Genomic DNA, 22687 nt, shown 5'->3' with positions numbered 1-22687 from the left:
GCATTAGTGGCCTAGAGCCAGATTAGGTTTTAAAAAACAAGTGTATTAGGAGTGCAGATCGCCTCCTCTCAAATTGTTATTTTAGAGGTCATGTAATTGCCCCTTTTCATTTAATAGACCTCAGTAGGTTGGGTATTTTACCCCTGTGTCTATGTCCAGTGAGGACAACTCGAAGGTGGAGTTTGGTGTGGCCTTTGAGAGGCTTAAAGTTGAGAGCGTGTGGCTCTTTTGAAAATTGAGTGTTGTATGCCTCGTGGAGGCTTTTCAGTGTAATTTGGAGCAAGGACTCCTAGGCATGAATGGGGTTTTCTGCCCCTCTGTTGAAACTTGTGTTTGGGGTAAAACTGAGCTGATTGCCCAAGCATTGTGAAGTCAGGGCGCGAAGCCCAAATCCTGTAAATATTGTAACTACCCTTTGGACTTGCTACTTTGTACCTGCCATGCTTGTTATTTCTTTGTTTTTGAAAAGAAAATATAACCTTGTTAAATTTTACATTAACTTTGATTCCGTAGTTTGAGACCCGTTCACGCCCGCACCTTCTTTCACCTCTACCTACCACTAAAACACGGTAACAAGTGGTAGCAGAGCGTGGTTGAATGGGTCTCAATTTAGCCCTTTTTGACGGTTAAACATTGTTTTATTCCGAACTCTAACAATTTTCTCAGTTGCTGGAATTTTTTTTGAGTTTTTCAAAATTGTTCTGTCATCATGCCCGGACCTCGCGATGTTCTCCATCTTAACTATTTGCGCAAAGAGGAGTTGATATATGAGTTAACTATTAGAAATGTGCAATCTGGAGGCACGGTTGCAGTAGACACCAATAAGCTTAGAGAGTCCCTTGATTTGCCCATTTCCATCCCCACCTTGGGAGAGAAAGAAATTGACGACTCTCTTTCCACGATCGTCGAGAATATTACTGGGCTAGCATCTGTAGTTAGTTTTTTTTGATGAAAATGATCCTTCTCCTAATCAAATTAAGCGTGTGCAAGCCAGGCTATATCACTTTTCAAATAGAGTTAATGATCTGTTGTCTCTGAAGTTGAATGACGTTCAGAGGAAGGAAGCTAGTACGCTGCTTGAAAATATTTCTGAATTATCTAGCAAGGTCACTCAATTGTTAACTGGGGAGGTTCCTCCCAAAACTGATCAACCCGTCACGGTGAATGTAGGTAGCGAGGAAGAGCCTCATAAGGGAGAAGTCAATAGGAAAACCATTGCTGCTCAAACAACCTCTGCCCCATTGGACGAGTCTGAACGCCGTAACTCATTAAATAATGTACGTTCTGAATTAACTACCTTGCCATTGAAACCTTTACCTACTATGTCACCCGGGTTTAGTAGCTTGCCTCATCCCTTGGCAATGTTGCTCAGAGGTATCTCTAAGTTTTCCGTTAATACCACCAGTGACGTAATTTCATTTTTAAGATTTCTAGTTGAATTTCAGGATCATGCCCTTGTTTTTTCTCTTTCTCCATGTCAAATTTTGCAAATTATCTATCCGTATGCTATTGGTATTCTCTCTGATAAAATCGTAAGAGCCATTGCCGAGCAATCATCTATTGAGGATTTCCATGCCCACTTGCTAGCTAACTTCATCCCTGCGAGGGCCAGGTCCTCCCTTATTCAGAAGTACTATTATCGGGTACAGCGCTTGGATGAAAACTTGGCAGACTTCATCCAAGATATTAAGTTTTATACTAGGGTGTTTGCTCTTCATTTCCCTGAGGATCAGATTGTACAAGCTATTGTGGAAGGGATTTCACCACCCTACAGGTCATATTTGTGTTTCGCGGCGTGCCCGCAAACTTTCTCGGAACTTGAAGCATTGGCCGTCTCAGCGGAAGGAGTTAGATACGCCGATTCTTTGCGTGTAGCGAAAGAACCCCCGCCTTCCTTTAGTAATACTCGGCCTCCACCTCGCCGATCAGTCACCCCTCGTAAATGTTATGCTTGTGGGTCGCCTGACCACCTGCGCAATAAGTGTCCACTGATCAAGTCGAGTGGGACAAGTAATGGGGCTGGTTCATCACAAGGCTGTTTTAAATGTGGGGCTTTCTCACATATCGCCAAGAATTGTCCAAATTCGAATAGCACCCCCTCCTGCTCAACCTCTGGTGCAAATTCCACCTATGCCAATAATAAAAAGTGACTAGTGGCTTCGGCTGAGTCGACTAATCCATCTTCCCGAGACTCAGCCCCTAGTAAACAGGTTGTAAATTCAGGGAACGAGCAATTTTCAAATGCATCTTTTGAATGTCCCAAAGAGTGTCTTAGGATTGCGGCGGATTCCCCCGCACCTATTCCTTTTCTTAAGATTGAGTTAAACAATGAGCCTATAACCGCTTTATTAGATTCAGGCAGTGTCTGTTCGATTATTTCGGCTGAATGGTATTCTAAATTGAAATCTGTTTGTAAACTACCTGACTATGCCTCATCTCCTGTCCTATATGTTTCGGCTAATTCATCTCCATTAGAAATTCTAGGTTCCTTACTGGTCAAAATTCGTATTTTTAAATTTACATGGAAAACCAAACTGTTTGTGGCTAAGCACTTGTCTTGCCCCATCATACTGGGAGCGGACTTCATTTCTCACACTGGTCTTGTGCTCGATCTTCAGAGTAAGTCGTGCACATTCAAATTTGCGTCCAATTGTAACATTCCCTTGTTAAAGTGTAATTCTGCATCATGTTCATCTATTTCGCCTACCCAGGATGAGATGTTGTTAGACCTTAGACATCTACCTGAGGAGCAGGCTGATAGTATTCGCAAATTGTGTCAGTCCTTTCCGGAGGTGTTCTCTGATACTCTTGGTGTTACTGACCTTATTGGATACAAAATTGAGGTCAAGGATTCGATTCCTGTCCGTTTTCCACCTTATAGGCTATCTCCACCTAAAATGAAGGCTCTGAAAGAAATTATCGATCAGATGTTGAAGGATGGTATTATTAGGCCCTCTAAGTCAGCGTATTCTTCGCCTATTTTTCTAGTCCCGAAACCCCAAGGGGGCTTCAGGCCTGTCATTGATTACAGGGCTCTCAATCGGAAGGTGGTGTTACAATCTGTGCCCCTTCCCGACCTTCATTCTTGTTTTTCATGGTTTCGTAAGGCCAAGTTCTTTACTATCTTGGACTTGAATCAGGCCTATAATCAAATTCCCCTTGCCGAAGAGTCTAAACACCTTACAGCGTTTGCCACGGACTGGAATTTATATGAATACAACCGCGTGCCTTTCGGGCTCCCCACGGGAGCAGCTGTACTCACTAGGCTGCTAGATAGGGTCTTCTCCGACATCAAATTTGAATACTTGTACCACTACTTGGATGATGTCGTCGTATTTTCGGAAACCTTTGAAGAACATCTAGATCATCTGCGAGAAGTTCTCAATCGCCTTCGTAAGGCTGGGTTAACTGTTAAGTTGTCCAAGGTTGCCTTTGCTAAGCCCTCTATGTCATTCCTAGGGCATATTGTGTCACCTGATGGTGTTGCAGTCGATCATTCGAGAACACAGGCCATCCGTGATTTTAAACCTCCCAAGGACATTAAAGGCATCGCCAGGTTTATTGGTATGGTGAATTTCTTCAGAAAGTTCATTCCTAACTTTGCTAATAGAGCGGCGCCCTTAAACCTTCTTCGTAGGAAAGGCATCAAATTCGAGTGGGGACCTTCTCAACAAGCCGCTTTGAAGATCTTAAATTGGCTCTCTGTAATGACCCTGTACTTGCTATGCCTGATTTCTCGAAGAAATTCATCGTCCAAACTGACGCGTCGTCGTCAGCAGTAGCTGCAGTCCTTCTTCAAGAGACTGAACTAGGGAGGCGACCCATCGCCTATGCATCTAGGACCTTGTCGGCTCAAGAAGCCAAGTATTCCATCTATGAGCTCGAAGGTTTGGCAGTCTTATTCGCCTTAGAAAAGTTCCGTCTCTATCTGGAACACGTCAAATTCGACCTGGAGACAGATAATCAAGCCTTAAGCTGGGTCTTAGGTAGGCCGCGTCGTACTGGTCGTATAGCCCGTTGGGCCATCCGTATTTCTGCCTTCCAGTTCGATGTCAGGCATATCAGAGGTACCGAAAATGTTGTTGCTGATGGACTCAGTCGTATGCTTTCTAACGACGTCGAGACCCATGAACCGGTCGACAGTTCATCACCTCCCGAGTCCATACTATCTGGTGTTAATGCCATCTTAACAGATGCTCCCATGCTTTTTAGGGATATTGAGAAATACCAACGTGAAGATCCGACGCTGGCTCCGATAATGGAAACCCTTTCTTCTGGGGAACATGTTGTCCCTTATGTTCTGAGGAATGGTGTTCTATGTTGCCCATCGAGGCATGATAAGATGATGAAAGTTGTCGTTCCAGCTGTTCTTGTACCTATGATCTTCAAGTATTATCATGAGACCCCATTAGGAGGGCATCTGGGTATCTTTAAAACTCGCGAAAAGATTCGTGAAATGTTCATCTGGAAAGGTATGGACGGTGAAATCCGTGAACTTGTAAAAGCTTGTAAATCTTGTTTGCTCAGTAAACCCACCATGTCCACCAAGGTAGGCCTTTTGTCTTCGCATCAAACGTCGCGCCCCATGGAACGCCTGTATATTGATTATGTAGGACCCTTCCCGCAGTCAAAGGGAAATGCTAACAAGTTCATCCTTGTATGCGTAGATGGCTTTACTAGATTTTCCTGGTTATTTCCGACTAAGCTGGCTACCGCTCAGTCTACCATTACTTGCTTAAATTCTATTTTTGCTTCTTTTGGTCCTTGCCAATATATTGTATCTGATAATGCTAAGGCTTTTACATCTAATTTATTTCGTAAATTCTGTTTTGACTTGTCCATCTCTCATGTAACTACTTCTGCTTATTACCCTCAACCATCTCTGGCTGAACGAGTTAACCGTAATCTCAGGTCCGCACTTATTGCCTATCATCATGAAGATCATTCCAGGTGGGACACGTCCCTACATTGGTTAGCTTTTGCTTTGAATTCGGCGGTTCATGAATTACATAAATTTACTCCAGCCTCGTTGATGTTCAAGTTTGTTCCCAACACGCCGCTCTCTAACCTCTGGTCTCTGAGTGACATTCTACCCGAGACAATAGATCCGGACAACATTAAAGATCTTTGGAAGAAGGCTAAAGCCAATCTTAAAGTGTCTCATGAAAAGGTTAGGGAAAGGTATGATCGTGGACGGAGACCCACCCCTTTGAAGGTAGGTGACCAAGTTATGGTCAAGAACTTTGTTCCCGCGGGCAAGCTTGCCCCCAGATTTCATGGGCCTTGTATCATTCTCGATTTTCTTACGCCGGTTACATTGTTAGTAAGCAATCCAGCCACCGAGAGGATATTTAGGGTTCACCTGTCCCAGGTGAAACCGGTGTAAATTTTGTGTCAACTTGCTTCATATAATTTGATAGGAATATGAAGGTTATATTTTTTTTGAGTTTCCACTCTTAAGGCATTCTGCTCCTTCTACTTTGTTTTATATGTAAGCATTTTTTGTAAAACCTTCCCCGATCCGTTAAACTGCCATTCTGTCCTTACCATGGCCATTACCACGCTCCCGTCTCCTGCTATACACACTGTGGCTTGCTTAGATTAAATGCCATGGATATTTGCACGCCGCTGGCCCCTCTACCTCTCCAACAAGCCTGTGCCCTCAAAAAAATGATGATGGTCCAACAAAATTCTGCCGCCTAGTTTTAATGTTTCAGTACCCCCGCAGCCGCGCGGCGCCGTGCCGCGACTGGGTTTGAGGAAGGGCCCCCTCGGCCCCAGCGAGGACGACATGTGCACGGCGAGCCGGAGGTCTCCTCCCGGCCTAGGCTGATGTGCGGCGCACGACCTGCTACTTGCCCGCAGCTTGTATATGTTCACCGCGGGCGCGGCGTACTTCAACACCTCTGCTCCCCTCATAGTGCGGGCGAGTGGTATCTCAGGGTACTTGAGGGGTCCGAGCGGCCTCCTTTGGACGCAAGCTGCAACGGCCGGTCTGGCCATCCAACTTCATCAACATCAACTACATGAACAGTTACTATAAGCAATGACTACACTTGGGAATTCAACAGCAATATTTGGTGGACATTGCAAAATTTTTCATCACTTTTAAGTATTAAAAGATTATCTTCAGAATTCAACTTCTACAAACATAAAGACTATACTTCACCTGCAACAACAAAATTTTGAAACTGAATCAAACCAAATTAAGAAAATCTTATAAATTTTTTTTGGCAATTAACCTCCATATCTACATCAAAACTTGGACCTTGTTTTCAAACAATTTCATGTGTCACCCCTGGAGGAACTTTTGGGGAGGGGGGGGAGGTCTGTACCGGGCGGTACACCTCCACACCGCTAATTTAAAATGTGCGCCTGTTGAAACTCCTCTGCTGGAGGAAGTCTGAACTTTATGGACAGTATTAATTTTCAAGTTTCTCAGAAGATGTCTCTACCTGGAAATTTTGGAGTTTTTGAACTGTGTCATTTTCGACGTATTTTTGTTTTGCTTGTAGTAAGAAGTGTGAACCTTCTCTTCTAGAGGACACTACTGAAGATCAACAATAGTGCACCCTAGTGCGGAGTGAAAGAACTATTTTTTTGGAGAAGTTCTTATTTCAAAAGTTTGTTTCTTGTTAAATTTCTTTCTGTTATTGTTTAAGTTGGCTGTATACCCCTCTTTTTCCCCTTGTTTTAGATTTATCCAATCCCGAATTTCTTTTAGTAATTTCCGACCAATCCGATGTATCTTCCCCCAACTTGGATATGTTTCTGTACCCTAGCCAATAAAGTGATTGTGGGCGGGTGTTCTCTTCCCTAAAACGCCTAGAACCTTCCGCGAGAGTATTTAAACTGCTGATTTTTGGGTCTCCGGGCCACTTCTGTTCCATCTTTCAGTGTGTAAAGTACATAGCAGGGGGCGGGAAGCGCCTCTTTCTTCTCCAGCTGTTCAACACCAGGTAATGGCCTCTTAATAACTTCTTTTCTTGCTAGGTTGGCAGTTTAACTCTCGGAGCGGGTTCGAAGCGTTTCCACCATGTAACCTTTTCCTAAAATGTAACCAATCTTTTCATCTATTCTCTTTTAAAGCTGCATATTGGGATAGAGAGTGCTAACCCTCTCGAGCTCCCACTCACATTGTTTTGAGGTGAACTTATTTTCTCAACCTATTCTTCGTTAACGTAAAACAAATTGCTCTTTTCTAAAGTCACCTCTGTAGTATGGGATTAGCCCTTGCATTAGTGGCCTAGAGCCAGATTAGGTTTTAAAAAACAAGTGTATTAGGAGTGCAGATCGCCTCCTCTCAAATTGTTATTTTAGAGGTCATGTAATTGCCCCTTTTCATTTAATAGACCTCAGTAGGTTGGGTATTTTACCCCTGTGTCTATGTCCAGTGAGGACAACTCGAAGGTGGAGTTTGGTGTGGCCTTTGAGAGGCTTAAAGTTGAGAGCGTGTGGCTCTTTTGAAAATTGAGTGTTGTATGCCTCGTGGAGGCTTTTCAGTGTAATTTGGAGCAAGGACTCCTAGGCATGAATGGGGTTTTCTGCCCCTCTGTTGAAACTTGTGTTTGGGGTAAAACTGAGCTGATTGCCCAAGCATTGTGAAGTCAGGGCGCGAAGCCCAAATCCTGTAAATATTGTAACTACCCTTTGGACTTGCTACTTTGTACCTGCCATGCTTGTTATTTCTTTGTTTTTGAAAAGAAAATATAACCTTGTTAAATTTTACATTAACTTTGATTCCGTAGTTTGAGACCCGTTCACGCCCGCACCTTCTTTCACCTCTACCTACCACTAAAACACGGTAACAATTATTATTATTATTATTATTATTATTATTATTATTATTATTATTATTATTATTATTATTATTATTATTATTATTATTATTATTATTACAATCTAGTCCCATCTTGATAATAAAGGAATCACTTAAAATCCATATTCTTTCCCTAAAGCAACATAATTATTGGTAAGAATTATACAGTAGTGTGACTCAAATTCTACCTCAAAGTTAAGGCAAATATAAGCTCCTCAACTCGAAACATCATCTATGTAATATAATTATCACAGTATGTGGAAAACTATTTTAATATTATCTTTATGGCCATGATCGTTAAGCCTTTGAAGTCTATATGGTTTGACACCGTGGTTATTCGGTTCGAGTCCCGTTGATCTAGAAAGCGTAGGAGAGGTTGTTGTATACAATTTCCAATCACTAGATTGTGTGCCAAAAGCCTGGAGTTAATTCCAAACCTCTACGCAGTGCTCATACGGAGTGAGGGCATATGACGCTGTTGATAGTGATTCATCCCTCGGATGGGGACGTAAAACCTTGAGCAGACCCCTTGGTGCTATTCGATAGAGTAGGCTTTGTGTCGGCACCGGTTTTTACTCTCTCCCTCCCTCGTACCATATAACACGTCAATCAATGAAGAGAATAATATGAAGGTTAATGAAGGCAAATCAACTGTCACAACATTTACAAACAGGAACTTAAAAACTGAATTTAAATATGCTTTGAATGAGGTAATTTCCCAAAAGGATGGCAAATACTTAGTTGAGAGATTTGAAAGTAATTTGCACTGGAAAGGTCATGTTGGTGACATTGTTGGGAAAGCATACAGATCGTTACATGTCATAATGAGGCTATTTAAAAGATGCAACAAATAATTAAAAGAGAAAAGTTACTTAAGTATGGTTCGTCGATTATTGGAATATGCAAACAGTGTTTTGTATCCTCACCAGGAATACCTAAAAAATAAAAATAAAAAAGAATAAAAATAAAAAATAGATGGTGTGCAGAGCAGCAAGATTTGTAATAGGGGATTTCAGGAGAAAAAGTAATGTACCAGACATGTTAGATAAACTTGGGTGGGAAGCTTCAAGTAAGAGAAGGGAGAAAACTAGACTTATAGGATTATATAATAGAGCCTATACAGAAGAGGAAGCATGGGAGGAAATCCGTGAGAGGCTTCAGTTGGAAGATAATTATACAGGCAGGGTTGACCACAAGTATAAAATTAGACAGGATTTTAGCAGGAGCGAATGGGGTAAATTTTTATTCATTGGGAAGGGCGTGAAGAAGTGGAACAGTTTACCAGGTGAAGAGTTTGATCGTTTTCCAAAATCTGTACAGATATTCAAGAAAATAATAAACAGCAACAGAGAAAAGAAATGAAATGTTAGAACCTGTGCAGGTTATTGTATATAAAGATTTTTGTGAATAAATTAATTCCACCCCCTTGTCAATGGAGATTGGACAACCGAAGCAGGAGACTGTCTGTAGGAGCGAAGTACAGTGGCGACTTCGAGGGCCCTGGGACCGCCACGGTAGCTATGGAGGCCCTTCAGGAACTCTGAAAGGCGGTGGCAAAAGGGGCTCTGGTTAAGACGCAGCAGGTCGTTATGCATGTTAGGTACCAATACGGTAAAAGAAAAGTAATGAAATAGTTGTATAGTATTATTAGAAGTGATTCTACATACCATATATGAGTTGATTATATGTACAGAACATATTATTATGAGTAAAATTATGTAAATAATATACATTTATTAAGGATGAGCTGTGTGTTTAATAGAAAAATTGTTAATATAAATTTTATAGTACTGTATTTTAGGAAATGTTCTTATTCAATTTAAAATTTAGTGCTTAATAATAATAATAATAATAATAATAATAATAATAATAATAATAATAATAATAATAATAATAATAATAATAATAATAATAGTATATTTTTGTGTATCATTTGCCACCGAGGTAGACACCTCATTTGCACATAAAGTGATTTTGATTTTTGATTTTCATCTGATTAACGCCTCTGATGAGGTTGACGTCTGGAAGAGCATCCGATCGTAAAAACTCACTACGAAGATTCATCTCACTTCACACCCGACCCCGTAGATTAACAGGATTGGACATACTGTATGTTTATATAATGTTTATAAACCACTGATCTTGCAAAAGATGGTTGTATAAACTGATATTAAATAATACAAAAAATATAGTGTTCAGGTTGTAGAAAGTACTGTTTAAAAAAGGAATGGATGTGTATTTTATCTGTATTAATATAGTTCATGATGTGTCCCTGCTTTTCATGTCACTTTGGAAGAATCATGTGAAGCAGCCACCGTGCCGGGAGAGTAATGGATGGTTGCATGAATAGCTTCATGGTTCGCTGGACACTCATACGTCCTCCCACGAGCCACACTGTATCCTTGGTCTTTCTGCTATATATACATGCAATCCTGATGAACTTGTAGATAGTCTCATTGTCACAGCCAAGTAAAACAAATCGACATCGATCGCCATGAAGTCCTTCCTGGTTATCTGCGTGCTCTCGGTCGTCGTCGCCTTGACAACGGTAGGCTCACATTTTATATCCACTATCAACTTGCTCTTGTTTAACCTTTAGCATTTCCATCCTCTGTCAGAATGTCGGACTGTTCTTTCTTTAAATTGTAACATTTCCATCCTCTGTCAGAATGCCGGACTGTTCTTTCTTTAAATTGTAACATTTCCATCCTCTGTCAGAATGTCGGACTATTCTTTCTTTAAATTGTAACATTTCCATCCTCTGTCAGAATGTCGGACTGTTCTTTCTTTAAATTGTAACATTTCCATCCTCTGTCAGAGTATCGGATTGTTACCTACTCCTTTAACCAGTAACATTTCCATCCTCTGTTAGAATATCGGCTTTTTACCTCTTTAACGTTTAACGTTCCCTAGTCCGGCCCCATGACTGAATGGTTAGCGTGCTCTCCTTTGGTCAAAGGGGTTGCGGGTTCGATTTCTAGTCGGAGATTTTAACTTTCATTGGTTAATTCCTCCGCCTCGAGGATTGAGTGCTTGTGCCAACTTCACCACTAGAATTCATCGTAGGTAGGGCCCCATTCTCACAGATGCGCAGGTCGCCTATCGGTCGTCAACTCTAAAGACCTGCACTTTGACTCTCCGAAAGCCACACACTATTATAAACATTTCCATCCCCTCTAATTATGTATTTATTTAAACATATGCCACCAACAAAGACATTCTCCATTTATAGGTGGATATTATAAAACATAACACATTATAAAGAACATAATTTATAAAAAATGTATAAGAAAATAGTATTCAAAACATGAAAAAATAAGAGAAAGAGAAAAACAAACATGAGAATACAATAAATTCGGTAAACTTAGCATAAATATTTATACACAAATACAATTTGTGTAATATAATATTTTAACAAAAACCTGTTATTGGCCTAGCCGATTTTTATTTACACTAACTACTAGATGGTACAATATTTGATTTCTTTATCAGAAGATGTTATCTGTGAGAAGCTGCAGTTTCCACATGATGCATAAAGTCTCGTAGTGCTATTGTGAAATAAATTCTCGGATTGCATGCAGCAATTTTGTTAAAATGATTACACATTCTGACTATTAGAGAATTTCTATGGCTCATTCTTTTCGAGTGTTCACAATAAAACCTAGGTCTTGTCCATAAATTTGTCCTTTTCACATTAAAATTCACTCTAGCAAGTAACTCACTGTCATCACTCACATTATTTACAAGTTTGTTCAAAAATTTGTTGCAGAATATCCCTTCTATTACATAATGAAGGAAGTTTAAATCCATTTAGCAAATTATTGTATGAAACTTTTTATTTTAGTGCTTAAGTATGATGCGTTTTAAATACAGAATGCGAAGAAACTTTTTCTGAAATTTTATTTATATGGGTCTGATAATGAGTTGTCCAAACAACACATGCATATTCAAGTTTACTGCGTACAAATGTATTATAGAGGGTAATTAATGTACCAAAATTGTTTAGTTCCCTCGAATTCCGAATCACAATACCAAAGGATCTATAGGCTTCATTTGTAATTTTTTCAATGTGTCCTTTGAAGGAGAACGTAGTAGTCCATTAAAATTCCCAATTCTTTTACTAAATCTTCCTAAAATAGTGTTATCCATTTTATATTCAAATCGTGCTGTCGACTTATTCCTTGAAAAGTTTACTATGAGACACTAATTGATATTAAAATGCATTTTGTTGTTCCTACTCCACATATTCACATTATTGATATCAGTCTGTAATTTTAAAGCATCGTCATGAGTGACGACAGTTCTGAACAATTTAACATCATCGGCATACATTAGACATCAGGTTGTTCTTGTTTAACCTCAAACATTTCTATCCCCTGTCAGAATATCAAATTGCTCTTGTTTAAATTTAAACACTTCCATCCTCTATAAGAATATTAGATTGCTCTTGTTTAACCTTAAGTTTTTCTATCCTTTGTCAGAATATCAGATTGCTCTTTTATTACCTTTAACATTTCTTTCCTCTGTCCAAATATCAGATTGCTCTTGTTTAACATTTATTATTTCCATTCTCTCTCAAATTGTCGGGTTGCTATTGTTTAACCTTTAAAATTTCTATCCTCTGTCAGAATATCAGATTGCTCTTGTTTAACCTTTATTATTTCCATTCTCACTCAAATTGTCGGGTTGCTCTTCTTTAACCTTTAATATTTCCTCTCTCTCAAATTGTCGGGTTGCTCTTGTTAACCGTTCCCAGCCCAAATTATTTTGAGTAGTGGGATGAGGTACTCGTGCATGAAAAATCGCTAACATTTGCAGCTGGAGTATAGTGCTACAAATATGTAATATTCACAGACTATATTTCGTTTAAAAGTTAGTGGCGGTATGCGACTTCGTAAGTCCATGTGAAGGTTCTTCATTTTTCTAAAACAGGGATTTAAATGTAAATTATTTCACGGAACTGTCGTATTGTAAGATATATTCTTGGTTATAGAGGCAAAGGGAGCTGCTGCAGTAAAGAAAGATAGAACAGGATGGAATATACGAAAACAAAAAGTACGAATATAATATTGATAAATTAAAACACCACGTCAAAACCTTACCAAAGGTGAACTTAAAGAAGTTTATGAATTTCGCAAAGACGATAGTATAATTGTAATTCCGGCTGACAAGGGTAATGTTTCAGTCATCATGAATACAGCTGATTACGAAACAAAAATGAACAACCTACTAGAAGAAGAAACGTATAATAAAGTAAGAAATCCCACGAAGAAAATTAATACGCAAGTCACCCGACTAGTGAAGAGCTCAACACTTCCAGAACACTTGAAGAAGACCTTACTGAATTCAGACCCAGTACCTCCAGTCATTTATGGCCTCTCAAAACTACACAAGAATGACGTACCACTAAGACCAATCGTGAGTGCCATTGGTTCTGCGACCCATGAGTTAGCCCGCTATATTTCATCACTGTTACAACCAGAAACAGGGAAGACAGAACATCACGTTAAATATTCGAAACACTTCTTGCAGAAGTTACGTGATCTACGAGTGGACGAAGGTGACATCCTGGCAAGCTTTGATGTTACGTCACTTTTTACTAATATACCAGTAGAAGAAACGCTTGCTTACATCAGACAATACCTATCCGAGGACTTGACCAATCTGGCAGCAGTTTGTTTAAAATCTACTTACTTCTACTACAAAGGGGATTATTACGAACAGACAGAAGGAGCAGAAATGGGTTCATCTATGTCACCAGTGACTGCTAATATTTTTATGGAACACTTTGAGTCTGCTGCATTAACTACAGCGCCTTTGAAACCTAAGTGCTTCTATCGTTACGTGGATGACACATTTTCGGTCTGGCCACATGGAAGGGAAACATTAAATTAATTTTTGCAACACCTAAATTCCATTAACAGTAAGATAAAATTCACGATGGAAGTAGAAAATGAAGGTAAATTACCTTTCCTTGATGTGCTACTATACAAGGAGAATGATGGTACACTAGGCCATGCAATGTACAGGAAACCTACACATTCTGAAAGATACCTTCATAAGTCCTCACATCACCACTCGTGTCAAAAAGGAGCTGTCCTTCGAACGTTATTTACTAGGGCGAATAACGTTGCAGACGCTAATAACCCCTCAAGTGCATTAAGAGAACTGACAACATAAATGAAGAAAAACGGTTATACGTCAGGCGACATAGCACGAGCTGTGAAGATGAAGGACCCTAACAGGGATAGTACCAACCAGGACTACAGTAAAAAGAAGAAAGTATTCCTTCCTTACATGGCAGGCATAACTGACAGAATAGAGCGCACTCTTATGAAGCACAATATAATTCCAGTTTTCACCACAGACCGGAAGCTCAAATCCCTGTTTCGACTATTCAAAGAAAAACCACATCTTGAAACACCGGGCGTGTATGAAGTTCCATGTGGTTGTGGTAGCTCATATATTGGCATGACGAAAAGGCTTGTCAGCACCAGGGTGAAGGAACACATTAGGTCGGTAAAGAATGTCGCTCTTTCATCCTCCCCGGAGAATGCCATAAGCCAGTCTGCCATAGCAGAACATTTCTACAGTACAGACCATGAAATCTTCTTTGACCAGGCGAAGGTCATCGCGCCTGTAAAAGACTTCTATGCTCGACTGGTAAGAGAAGCCATAAAGAAAGAGCTGCGCCCAAATAACATCAACAGGGAAGACGGCTTCAAGTTATCAAATACATGGAGACCTGTACTGCAGAAATACGTACATGCACAACACCACCATGGAACAGCGGGACGCACTCAAGAAACCATCGACAGCGGGCGGTGAATCACAGCACGACGACCCTTGAGTCCAATTAGTGGGGTAGGCCACGGATAGTAGGTCATGACTTCCACGTTTCTTTGAATTTCTTCGCTCACTGTCGGAAGCAGAACTTAAGCAGAACTTAACATGCTCTGATGAAGGCCAATGCAATTTGGCTGAAAGCTCGGCTTCATTAAATAAATATAGTGGCTTTAATCCAGTATTCATTTGCTTATTTACCGTACGTTATAACATACCATATTTAACCAGAATCCTTTATGTAATTTTTCAAAAATTTGAAGTGTAATTCAATGTTGTGAACTTCAATATATACTATAATTCGAGGGGTTTGAAGACTAGCATCTCATATATACCGTTCCAGTCCCGAAAAGTTTTAAATAAGTTTGATTACTCGCTTGTTATCTACTGTCTCCTAACACCAGTAAGTAAATTGTCGTATGTCACACAACTTCATAGTGAAATATAAAAGGACCAAAACTTTCATTAATATCATGATGGCATATGGTGTCACTGGGCTGGAAAAGTTTAACATTTCTAAACCCGGTCAGAATATCGGGTAGCTTTTCTTTCAACCTGTAACACTTCCATTCTCTGTCAGAATAATGAATTGTTACTTCTTTAACTTTTAACATTTCCATACTGTGTCACAATGTCGGATTGTCACTTCTTTAAATTTTAACATATCCATCCTCTTTCTGAAAGTCAACGCAGTAGTCAGCATTTATGAGGGATTAAATGTAATAGATCTATTGGGTATTAATTGTCATGTTTTTGCACCCTTCTTCAAGTCAGATATTAGTAAAATGGATGTTAACCATCTACTTTTCAATATTACAGTAAATATCCCTTGTTGCATCCAACAATGTAAATATTATGGACGGACTTATCAATAGGCTCTAATGGACTGATGTGGTGCAACTCCAATACTTTTATTTTTAGAATGTCGGATTGTTACTTCTTTAATTTCATTCCCATCCTCTGTCAGAATTTCGGATTGTTACTTCTTTAACTTCATTCCCATCCTCTGTCAGAATATCGGATTGTTACTTCTTTAACCTGTAACATTCCCATCCCCTGTCAGACTATCGAATTGTTACTTCTTTAACCTGTAACATTCCCATCCACTGTCAGAATATCGGATTGTGACTTCTTTAACTTCATTCCCATCCTCTGTCCGAATATCGGATTGTTACTTATTTAACCCGTAACATTCCCATCCTCTGTCAGAATGTCGGATTGTTACTTCTTTAACTTCATTTCCATCCTCTGTTAGAATATTGAATTGTTACTTCTTTAACCTGTAACATTCTCATCCTCTGTCAGAATGTCGGATTGTTACTTCTTTAACTTCATTCCCATCCTCTGTCAGAAAGTCGGATTGTTACTTCTTTAACCCGTAACATTCCCATCCTCTGTCCGAATATAGGATTGTTACTTCTTTAACCCGTAACATTCCCATCCTCTGTTTGAATATCGGATTGTTACTTCTTTAACCTGTAACATTCCCATCCTCTGTCAGAATATCGGATTGTTACTTCTTTAACCCGTAACATTCCCATCCTCTGTCAGAATGTCGGATTGTTACGTCTTTAACTTCATTCCCATCCTCTGTCCGAATATAGGATTGTTACTTCTTTAACCCGTAACATTCCCATCCTCTGTCTGAATATCGGATTGTTACTTCTGTAAACCGTAACATTCTCATCCTCTGTCTGAATATCTGATTGTCACTTCTTTAACCCGTAACATTCCCATCCTCTGTCAGAATATCGGATTGTTACTTCTTTAACCCGTAACATTCCCATCCTCTGTCTGAATATCGGATTGTTACTTCTTTAACCCGTAACATTCCCATCCTCTGTCTGAATATCGGATTGTTACTCTTTAACCTGTAACATTCCCATCCTCTGTCAGAATATCGGATTGTTACTTCTTTAACCCGTAACATTCCCATCCTCTGTCTCAATATCGGATTGTTACTTCTTTAACCCGCAACATTTCCATCCTCTGTCAGAATATCGGATTGTTACTTCTTTAACCTGTAACATTCCCATCCTCTGTCAGAATATCGGATTGTTACTTCTTTAACCCGTAACATTCCCATCCTCTGTCAGAATGTCGGATTGTTACTTCTTTAACCTGTAACACTCCCATCCTCTGTCAGAATATCGGATTGTTACTTCTTTAACCCGTAACATTCCCATCCTCTGTCAGAATGTCGGATTGTTACTTCTTTAACCTGTAACATTCCCATCCTCTGTCAGAATATCGGATTGTTACTTCTTTAACCCGTAACATTCCCATCCTCTGTCAGAATGTCGGATTGTTACTTCTTTAACTTCATTCCCATCCTCTATCCGAATATCGGATTGTTACTTCTTTAACCCGTAACATTCCCATGCTCTGTCTGAATATCGGATTGTTACTTCTTTAACCTGTAACATTTCCATCCTCTGTCAGAATGCCCGACATGACAGGTATTATCGCGACGATGAGACAGGGAAGGGCTAGAAATGAGATGGAGACAACCGTGGCCTTAATTAAGGTACAGGGTGAAAATGCGAAACCACAGAAAATATTTTCGGGGCTGCCGGTAGTGAGATTCAAACCCATTATTTCCCGAACGTGACGCAAACCGCGTAGTCACTCGCTCGGTTTTTTATGCAACTCTCCTCTATATTAATTTATGTTCCCACGCCTCCTATTTCTCTGAAAAGTCTCTAGGAAATGAAGTCCTAAATATGTTAAAATACGTACTATCAATTCGCTTCTTTTTCTGCTAAAATTTCATCAAGTTTTTCTTACCATTTCGATATAGTATTTCTTCATTTGTTATTCAATGTGATCCATCTTATCTTGCAATAACAAAGGTCAAAGATTTCTGTTCTCTTATTTACCACGTGTCAATTCCAAATATACAGTATACTGTATATATCATCATCATCATCATCATCATCAACAACATCCTTTCAGGTATTGGTCCTATAGAAGAACTGTTACGGTCTATACAAAAGATTTGCATTTTCACGCCATCTCTTCCTGGGGCGTCCCAGAGATCTCTTCCCACCGGGGCATTAGTTTATGACTGCTTTGGGGATCCTGCTTCTGTCCATCCTGTTTAGGTGTTCTAGCCAATTTCTCTGGTATTCGTAGACGTATTCCAATATAGGTCTGCTTTTAAAGTCATTCAGCACATCTGTATTTCTTTTGTGTTCCCACTGTAGCCTATATATCAGAAGCAAAATAATTTCAAATTACGGTACATTTCCTAATTCAATATTATTTGCTTTACCTAATAATACTTCTATCATTATTTTGACGGGAAAAATAGGTTTTCTTTCTTAAATAGTTATGAATTAATAATTTTACTCTCAATATGGACGTGAGTCGTGGATATTAAGAAATAAGATGTGTAAGATCGATGCAACCGAAATGCTTCGTGAAAAAGTCCACGTTAAGAGGCGACTAAAAGGGTGACTGCTACGGGCCTGTCGTCTTGGGAGCGTGGATTACCAGCCACGGGGTCCCTCAATGTGTCTGGCATTCCGTACATTTACATATTCATCACTCAACTTTTAAGTTTCCTATGTAATCTCCTTTGGTCTCAGGCCTTGTTCCCTTTCGTCCTTGGTGTATTAATTTACAAAGCCCAGGCAGTCTTTCATTTCCACAGCCTTCGTGACCCTCCCCTTTCTTTTGCTGTTTGATGAGTTGGACCTACTGTATTTAGTCTTCTATTCAGATTACAGTTGAGGCGATATTTCCCCGTTGCAGATGAACCTGAAAAGTCTGCATCCCTGCTTACTCGCCATAGCTTTCGAGTTCATAAGAATGTGTTCTGTTTCAGGCGGCGATGTCAAAGGAAGAGATGATGAACAAACTGAAAGCAGCTAGAGAAACATGTATAAAGGACAACCCCATTCCTGAAGGTAAGGATATTTAGTAAATTTATGTCATGCTCTCAGAAGATGTTATTTCTCCATACAAATTGCTAAGGTGAATCAGTCTATGATGTTGTGTGCTCACCAGCCGCTAGATGGCCCCGTTGTCTACGTCTGTGGTTGGTTTCAGCGTTATCAGATCAGCACAGCTTGCGCTGTTGAGACGTAAAAATGGCCGGCCAGCGTTCCGTAAACCGTTTTTATGGTCTAAGGGTGTACCAGGAGTGGAAATTCATAGAATACTTCCAGCACAATAGGAGGAAAATGCCTTGCCACAGCGAAGGAGAGGGCATATAAGTCTCTGGTAAGACCCCAACTGGAGTATGGTTCCAGTGTATGGGACCCTCACCAGGATTACCTGATTCAAGAACTGGAAAAAATCCAAAGAAAAGCAGCTCGATTTGTTCTGCGTGATTTCCGACAAAAGAGTAGCGTTACAAAAATGTTGCAATGTTTGGGTTGGGAAGAATTGAGAGAAAGAAGAAGAGCAGCTCGACTAAGTGGTATGTTCCGAGCTGTCAGCGGAGAGTTGGCGTGGAATGACATTAGTGGATCAGTTGGTAGAGTGTCGGCCTCCGGATCCCAAGATAGCGGGTTCAAACCCGGCAGAGGTAGTCGGATTTTTGAAGGGCGGAAAAAAGTCCATTCGACAATCCATGTCGTACGATGTCGGCATGTAAAAGATCTCTGGTGACACATGTGGTGTTTACCCGACAAAATTCATTAAATCTCAGCCATAGACGCCCAAGAGAGTTTCGGTTTACTCGGTCTGCCATCTAGTGGGGGCCTAGAGTAAAACGGAACGTCGAAATTGACGAGCAGACAGCCAGATGGCGTCAAATTGAAATGTCTGCACACGGTAGCTGAGGCCATACGATTATTATTATTATTATTATTATTATTAGTAGACGAATAAGTTTGAATGGCGTTTATAAAAGTAGGAAAGATCACAATATGAAGATAGAGTTGGAATTCAAGAGGACAAACTGGGGCAAATATTCATTTATAGGAAGGGGAGTTAGGGATTGGACAAGGGAGACGTTCAATAAATTTCCAATTTCTTTGAAATCATTTAGGAAAAGGCTAGGAAAGCAACAGATAGGGAATCTGCCACCTGGGCGACTGCCCTAAATGCAGATCAGTATTGATTGATTGATTGATTGATTGATTGATTGATTGATTGATTGATTGATTGATTGATTGAAGTGTTTACCAGTGAATTGCACAGTTCAAAAGGGGTCGCACAAGCGTAAAGGATTAGGAAAGATCCGAGAGTCGATCTGCATCTGTGTCCCCGTATTGTGCTGAATTGCCGCTCCTGGCATACCCTCAGACCACAAAAAACGGATTACAGAACGCTGTTCTTCCTTGGTGCAAACAGAGAGTGGCGCGGCCATCTTTATGCCGCAAAGCGCAAGCTGTACTCATCTGATAACGCTGAAACCTAACACAGACGTAGACAAGGGTGCCATCTAGCGGCTGGTAAGGACACAATGCCATACAGCCAACCTAAAGACAATTAGAGCAAAATTGCAGATACTTATTAACTTGCCCTCGTAATAATAATGTATTTATTGCAGCATATCTGTGTATACTGACCGTAATTTTCACAGTTGTTCACATACTCAGGAAATACGTATTATTATTTAACATTATGTTTTATCCTATATAGGGTCCCATCCTCACAGATACCCAAGTTGCCGATAGACGACAATTCAAAAGACCTGCACCAGGCCACTCCAAAGTCCTCCTGTGGGTGGGGGCGGTAGAATAACACCCACGGTAACCCCTGCCTGTCGTAAGAGGCGACTAAAAGGGCCCCAAGGGCTCTGAACTTTGGAGCGTGGGTTAGCGACCACGGGGCCCTCAGCTGAGTCCTGGCATTGCTTCCACTTACTTGTGCCAGGCTCCTCACTTTCATCTATCCTATCCGACCTCTCTTGGTCAACTCTTGTTTTTTCCGACCCCGACGCTATTAGGTTTGCGAGGGCTAGGGAGTCTTTCATTTTCACGCCCTTCGTGGCCCTTGTCTTCCTTTGGCCGATACCTTCATTTTTCGAAGTGTCGAACCCCTTCCATATCTTCCCTCTGATTAGTGTTATATAGAGGATGGTTGCCTAGTTGTACTTCCTCTTAAAACAATAATCACCACCACCACCACTCCAAAGTCCACGCGCTTTTGTTAGTTAAATGTACGAAATTAAAAAATGGTGCAAATTTGTATGGACCGCGCCCTCGTCTTAGAAAAAGGGAATTTACCGACCTGCGGTTTTTCCAATGTTGAGATCGCTGTTTTAGTAGCTGTGGCAAAAAAAAAAAAAAAAAAAAAAAAAAAAAAAAAAAAAAAAAAAAAAAAAAAAAAAAAACAGAGAAAATATATACTGTGGTCGTCTCACGGGAAGTCACGTGAATGCGAGAGTTAAACATGGCTGCTGCGCATGCGCCTGCTTCAAGTCTCAAGGCCTGACAATAAACATCTGTTCTGTCCGCGGTTACTCTTGCGAAATGAGGTGCTGTTCTGAAGCTTCAAAGAGGTAGTGCAATTATTGTGCTCCGGTTACATATTTGCTATAATTATGAGCACTGCAATGAAGGTCCGCCTCTGTGGTGTAGTAAGGTAAGGGTGTATTCTGCCCAAAGGCAGGTCGGAACCTCCGCAGAGGTGTGCCTGAGCCGGAGATTACGTACGGTAGAGTGGCCAGTTCCTTTCCTCTCCTCCATTCCCTTACCCCCACCAACAACGCGTGGCAACCCATCCAAATCTTGACCACGCCCAATGTTGCTTAACGTCGGAGATCTCAAGAGATCCAGCGTTTCAACACGGCTACGGCCGTTGGCTCTGTGGTGTAGTGGTTAGTGTGATTAACTACCACCTCCGGAGGCCCGGGTTCGATTCCCGGCTCTGCCACCAAATTTGAAAAGTGGTACGAGGGCTGGAACGGGGTCCACCCAACTGAGTAGAGGTGGGTTTGATTCCCACCTCAGCCATCCTGGAAATGGTTTTCCGTGGTTTCCCACTTCTCCAGGCAAATTGCGAAATAACACAGTACCTAACTTAAGGCCACGGCCGCTTCCTTCTCTCTTCGTTGTCTATCCCTTCCAATCTTCCCATCCCCCCGCAAGGCACCTGTTCAGCATAGCAGGTGAGGCCGCCTGGGCGAGGTACTGGTAATTCTCCCCAGTTGTATCCCGACCCAGAGTCTGAAGCTCCAGGACACTGCCCTTGAGGCGGTAGAGGTGGGATCCCTCGCTGAGTCCGAGGGAAAAACCGACCCTGGAGGGTAAACAGATAAAGAAAAAGAAGACGAATAGAAATGAAGCAGTTACTTAAGCGAACTTCGGATAACTCCATCCTGGCCAGGCCTTCTGGCTCTAGTCATGCAAGACCAGTAACAATTCTGTACAGGGGAGCGTCACGCCACGAGCCAATAGCAGTGAAGATCATCGAGCGAGTTGGCCGTGCGGTTAGAGTCGCGCAGCTGTGAGCTGTAATATAGTGGGTTCGAACCCCACTGTCGGCAGCCCTGAAGAATGTTTTCCGTTGTTTCCCATTTTCACACCAGGTAAATGCTGGGACTCTACCTTAATTATGGCCACAGCCGCTTCCTCCCAACTCCTAGCCCTTTCCTATCCCATCGTCTCCATAAGACTTAACTGTGTTGGTGCGACGTAAAATAAAAATGGTGAAGTTCGGCCAATGTTGCCGAATTTCGACCTCTCAGCTTTGGCTTGTTTCTTTGGTCCTGAACAGTTTTAATGTTTATGTACATCGTACTGGTTACTTCTGCGTGCCTTAATGTAAGATGAAAAGGAGATCGGGAAGTGGGATTTCGTTTCATGAATTTCCTTTCAACGAGTAACAACGCCATAAATGGCTAAATGTTATTTCAAGAAAGAATTTCTCTCTTAATTTCAATTCGAGATCATCGAAACTATATGTTTGCCACGCCGAATAAATCCACAATTTCACGCTACGTAGGAGATATAAATTGCGAGACTGGAATAACACTCTTAGTAAAGGAGCAGCTCTTTGCAGAAAGTCAGCGCCTAAATGAAGCAGAGAGATTGTGTTTGTTGGTACTCCATCACAGCAGATGTTATA

General features: G+C 40.8%; 1 protein-coding gene across 2 annotated transcripts in view; it reads left to right on the top strand.

The window, feature by feature from the left end:
* Positions 1-22687, top strand: part of Obp50c (Odorant-binding protein 50c) — a 74862-nt gene that overhangs the window by 33387 nt on the left and 18788 nt on the right. The window contains exons 1-2 of one of the 2 annotated variants that reach the window (XM_067148287.2): positions 10270-10367; positions 18492-18573. In XM_067148287.2, coding sequence (XP_067004388.2) covers positions 10314-10367; positions 18492-18573 — 136 coding nt within the window. In that variant the 5' untranslated portion in view covers positions 10270-10313. Of the gene's footprint in view, positions 1-10269; positions 10368-18491; positions 18574-22687 lie in introns of those variants that run through there. The other variant, XM_067148289.2, reaches the window with a different exon arrangement.

The sequence above is a fragment of the Anabrus simplex genome, chromosome 5, assembly GCF_040414725.1.
Source record: "Anabrus simplex isolate iqAnaSimp1 chromosome 5, ASM4041472v1, whole genome shotgun sequence".
Taxonomy (NCBI): domain Eukaryota; kingdom Metazoa; phylum Arthropoda; class Insecta; order Orthoptera; family Tettigoniidae; genus Anabrus; species Anabrus simplex.
The sequence above is the reverse complement of the archived record's forward strand: the minus strand, read 5'-3'. Positions and strand labels throughout refer to the sequence as shown.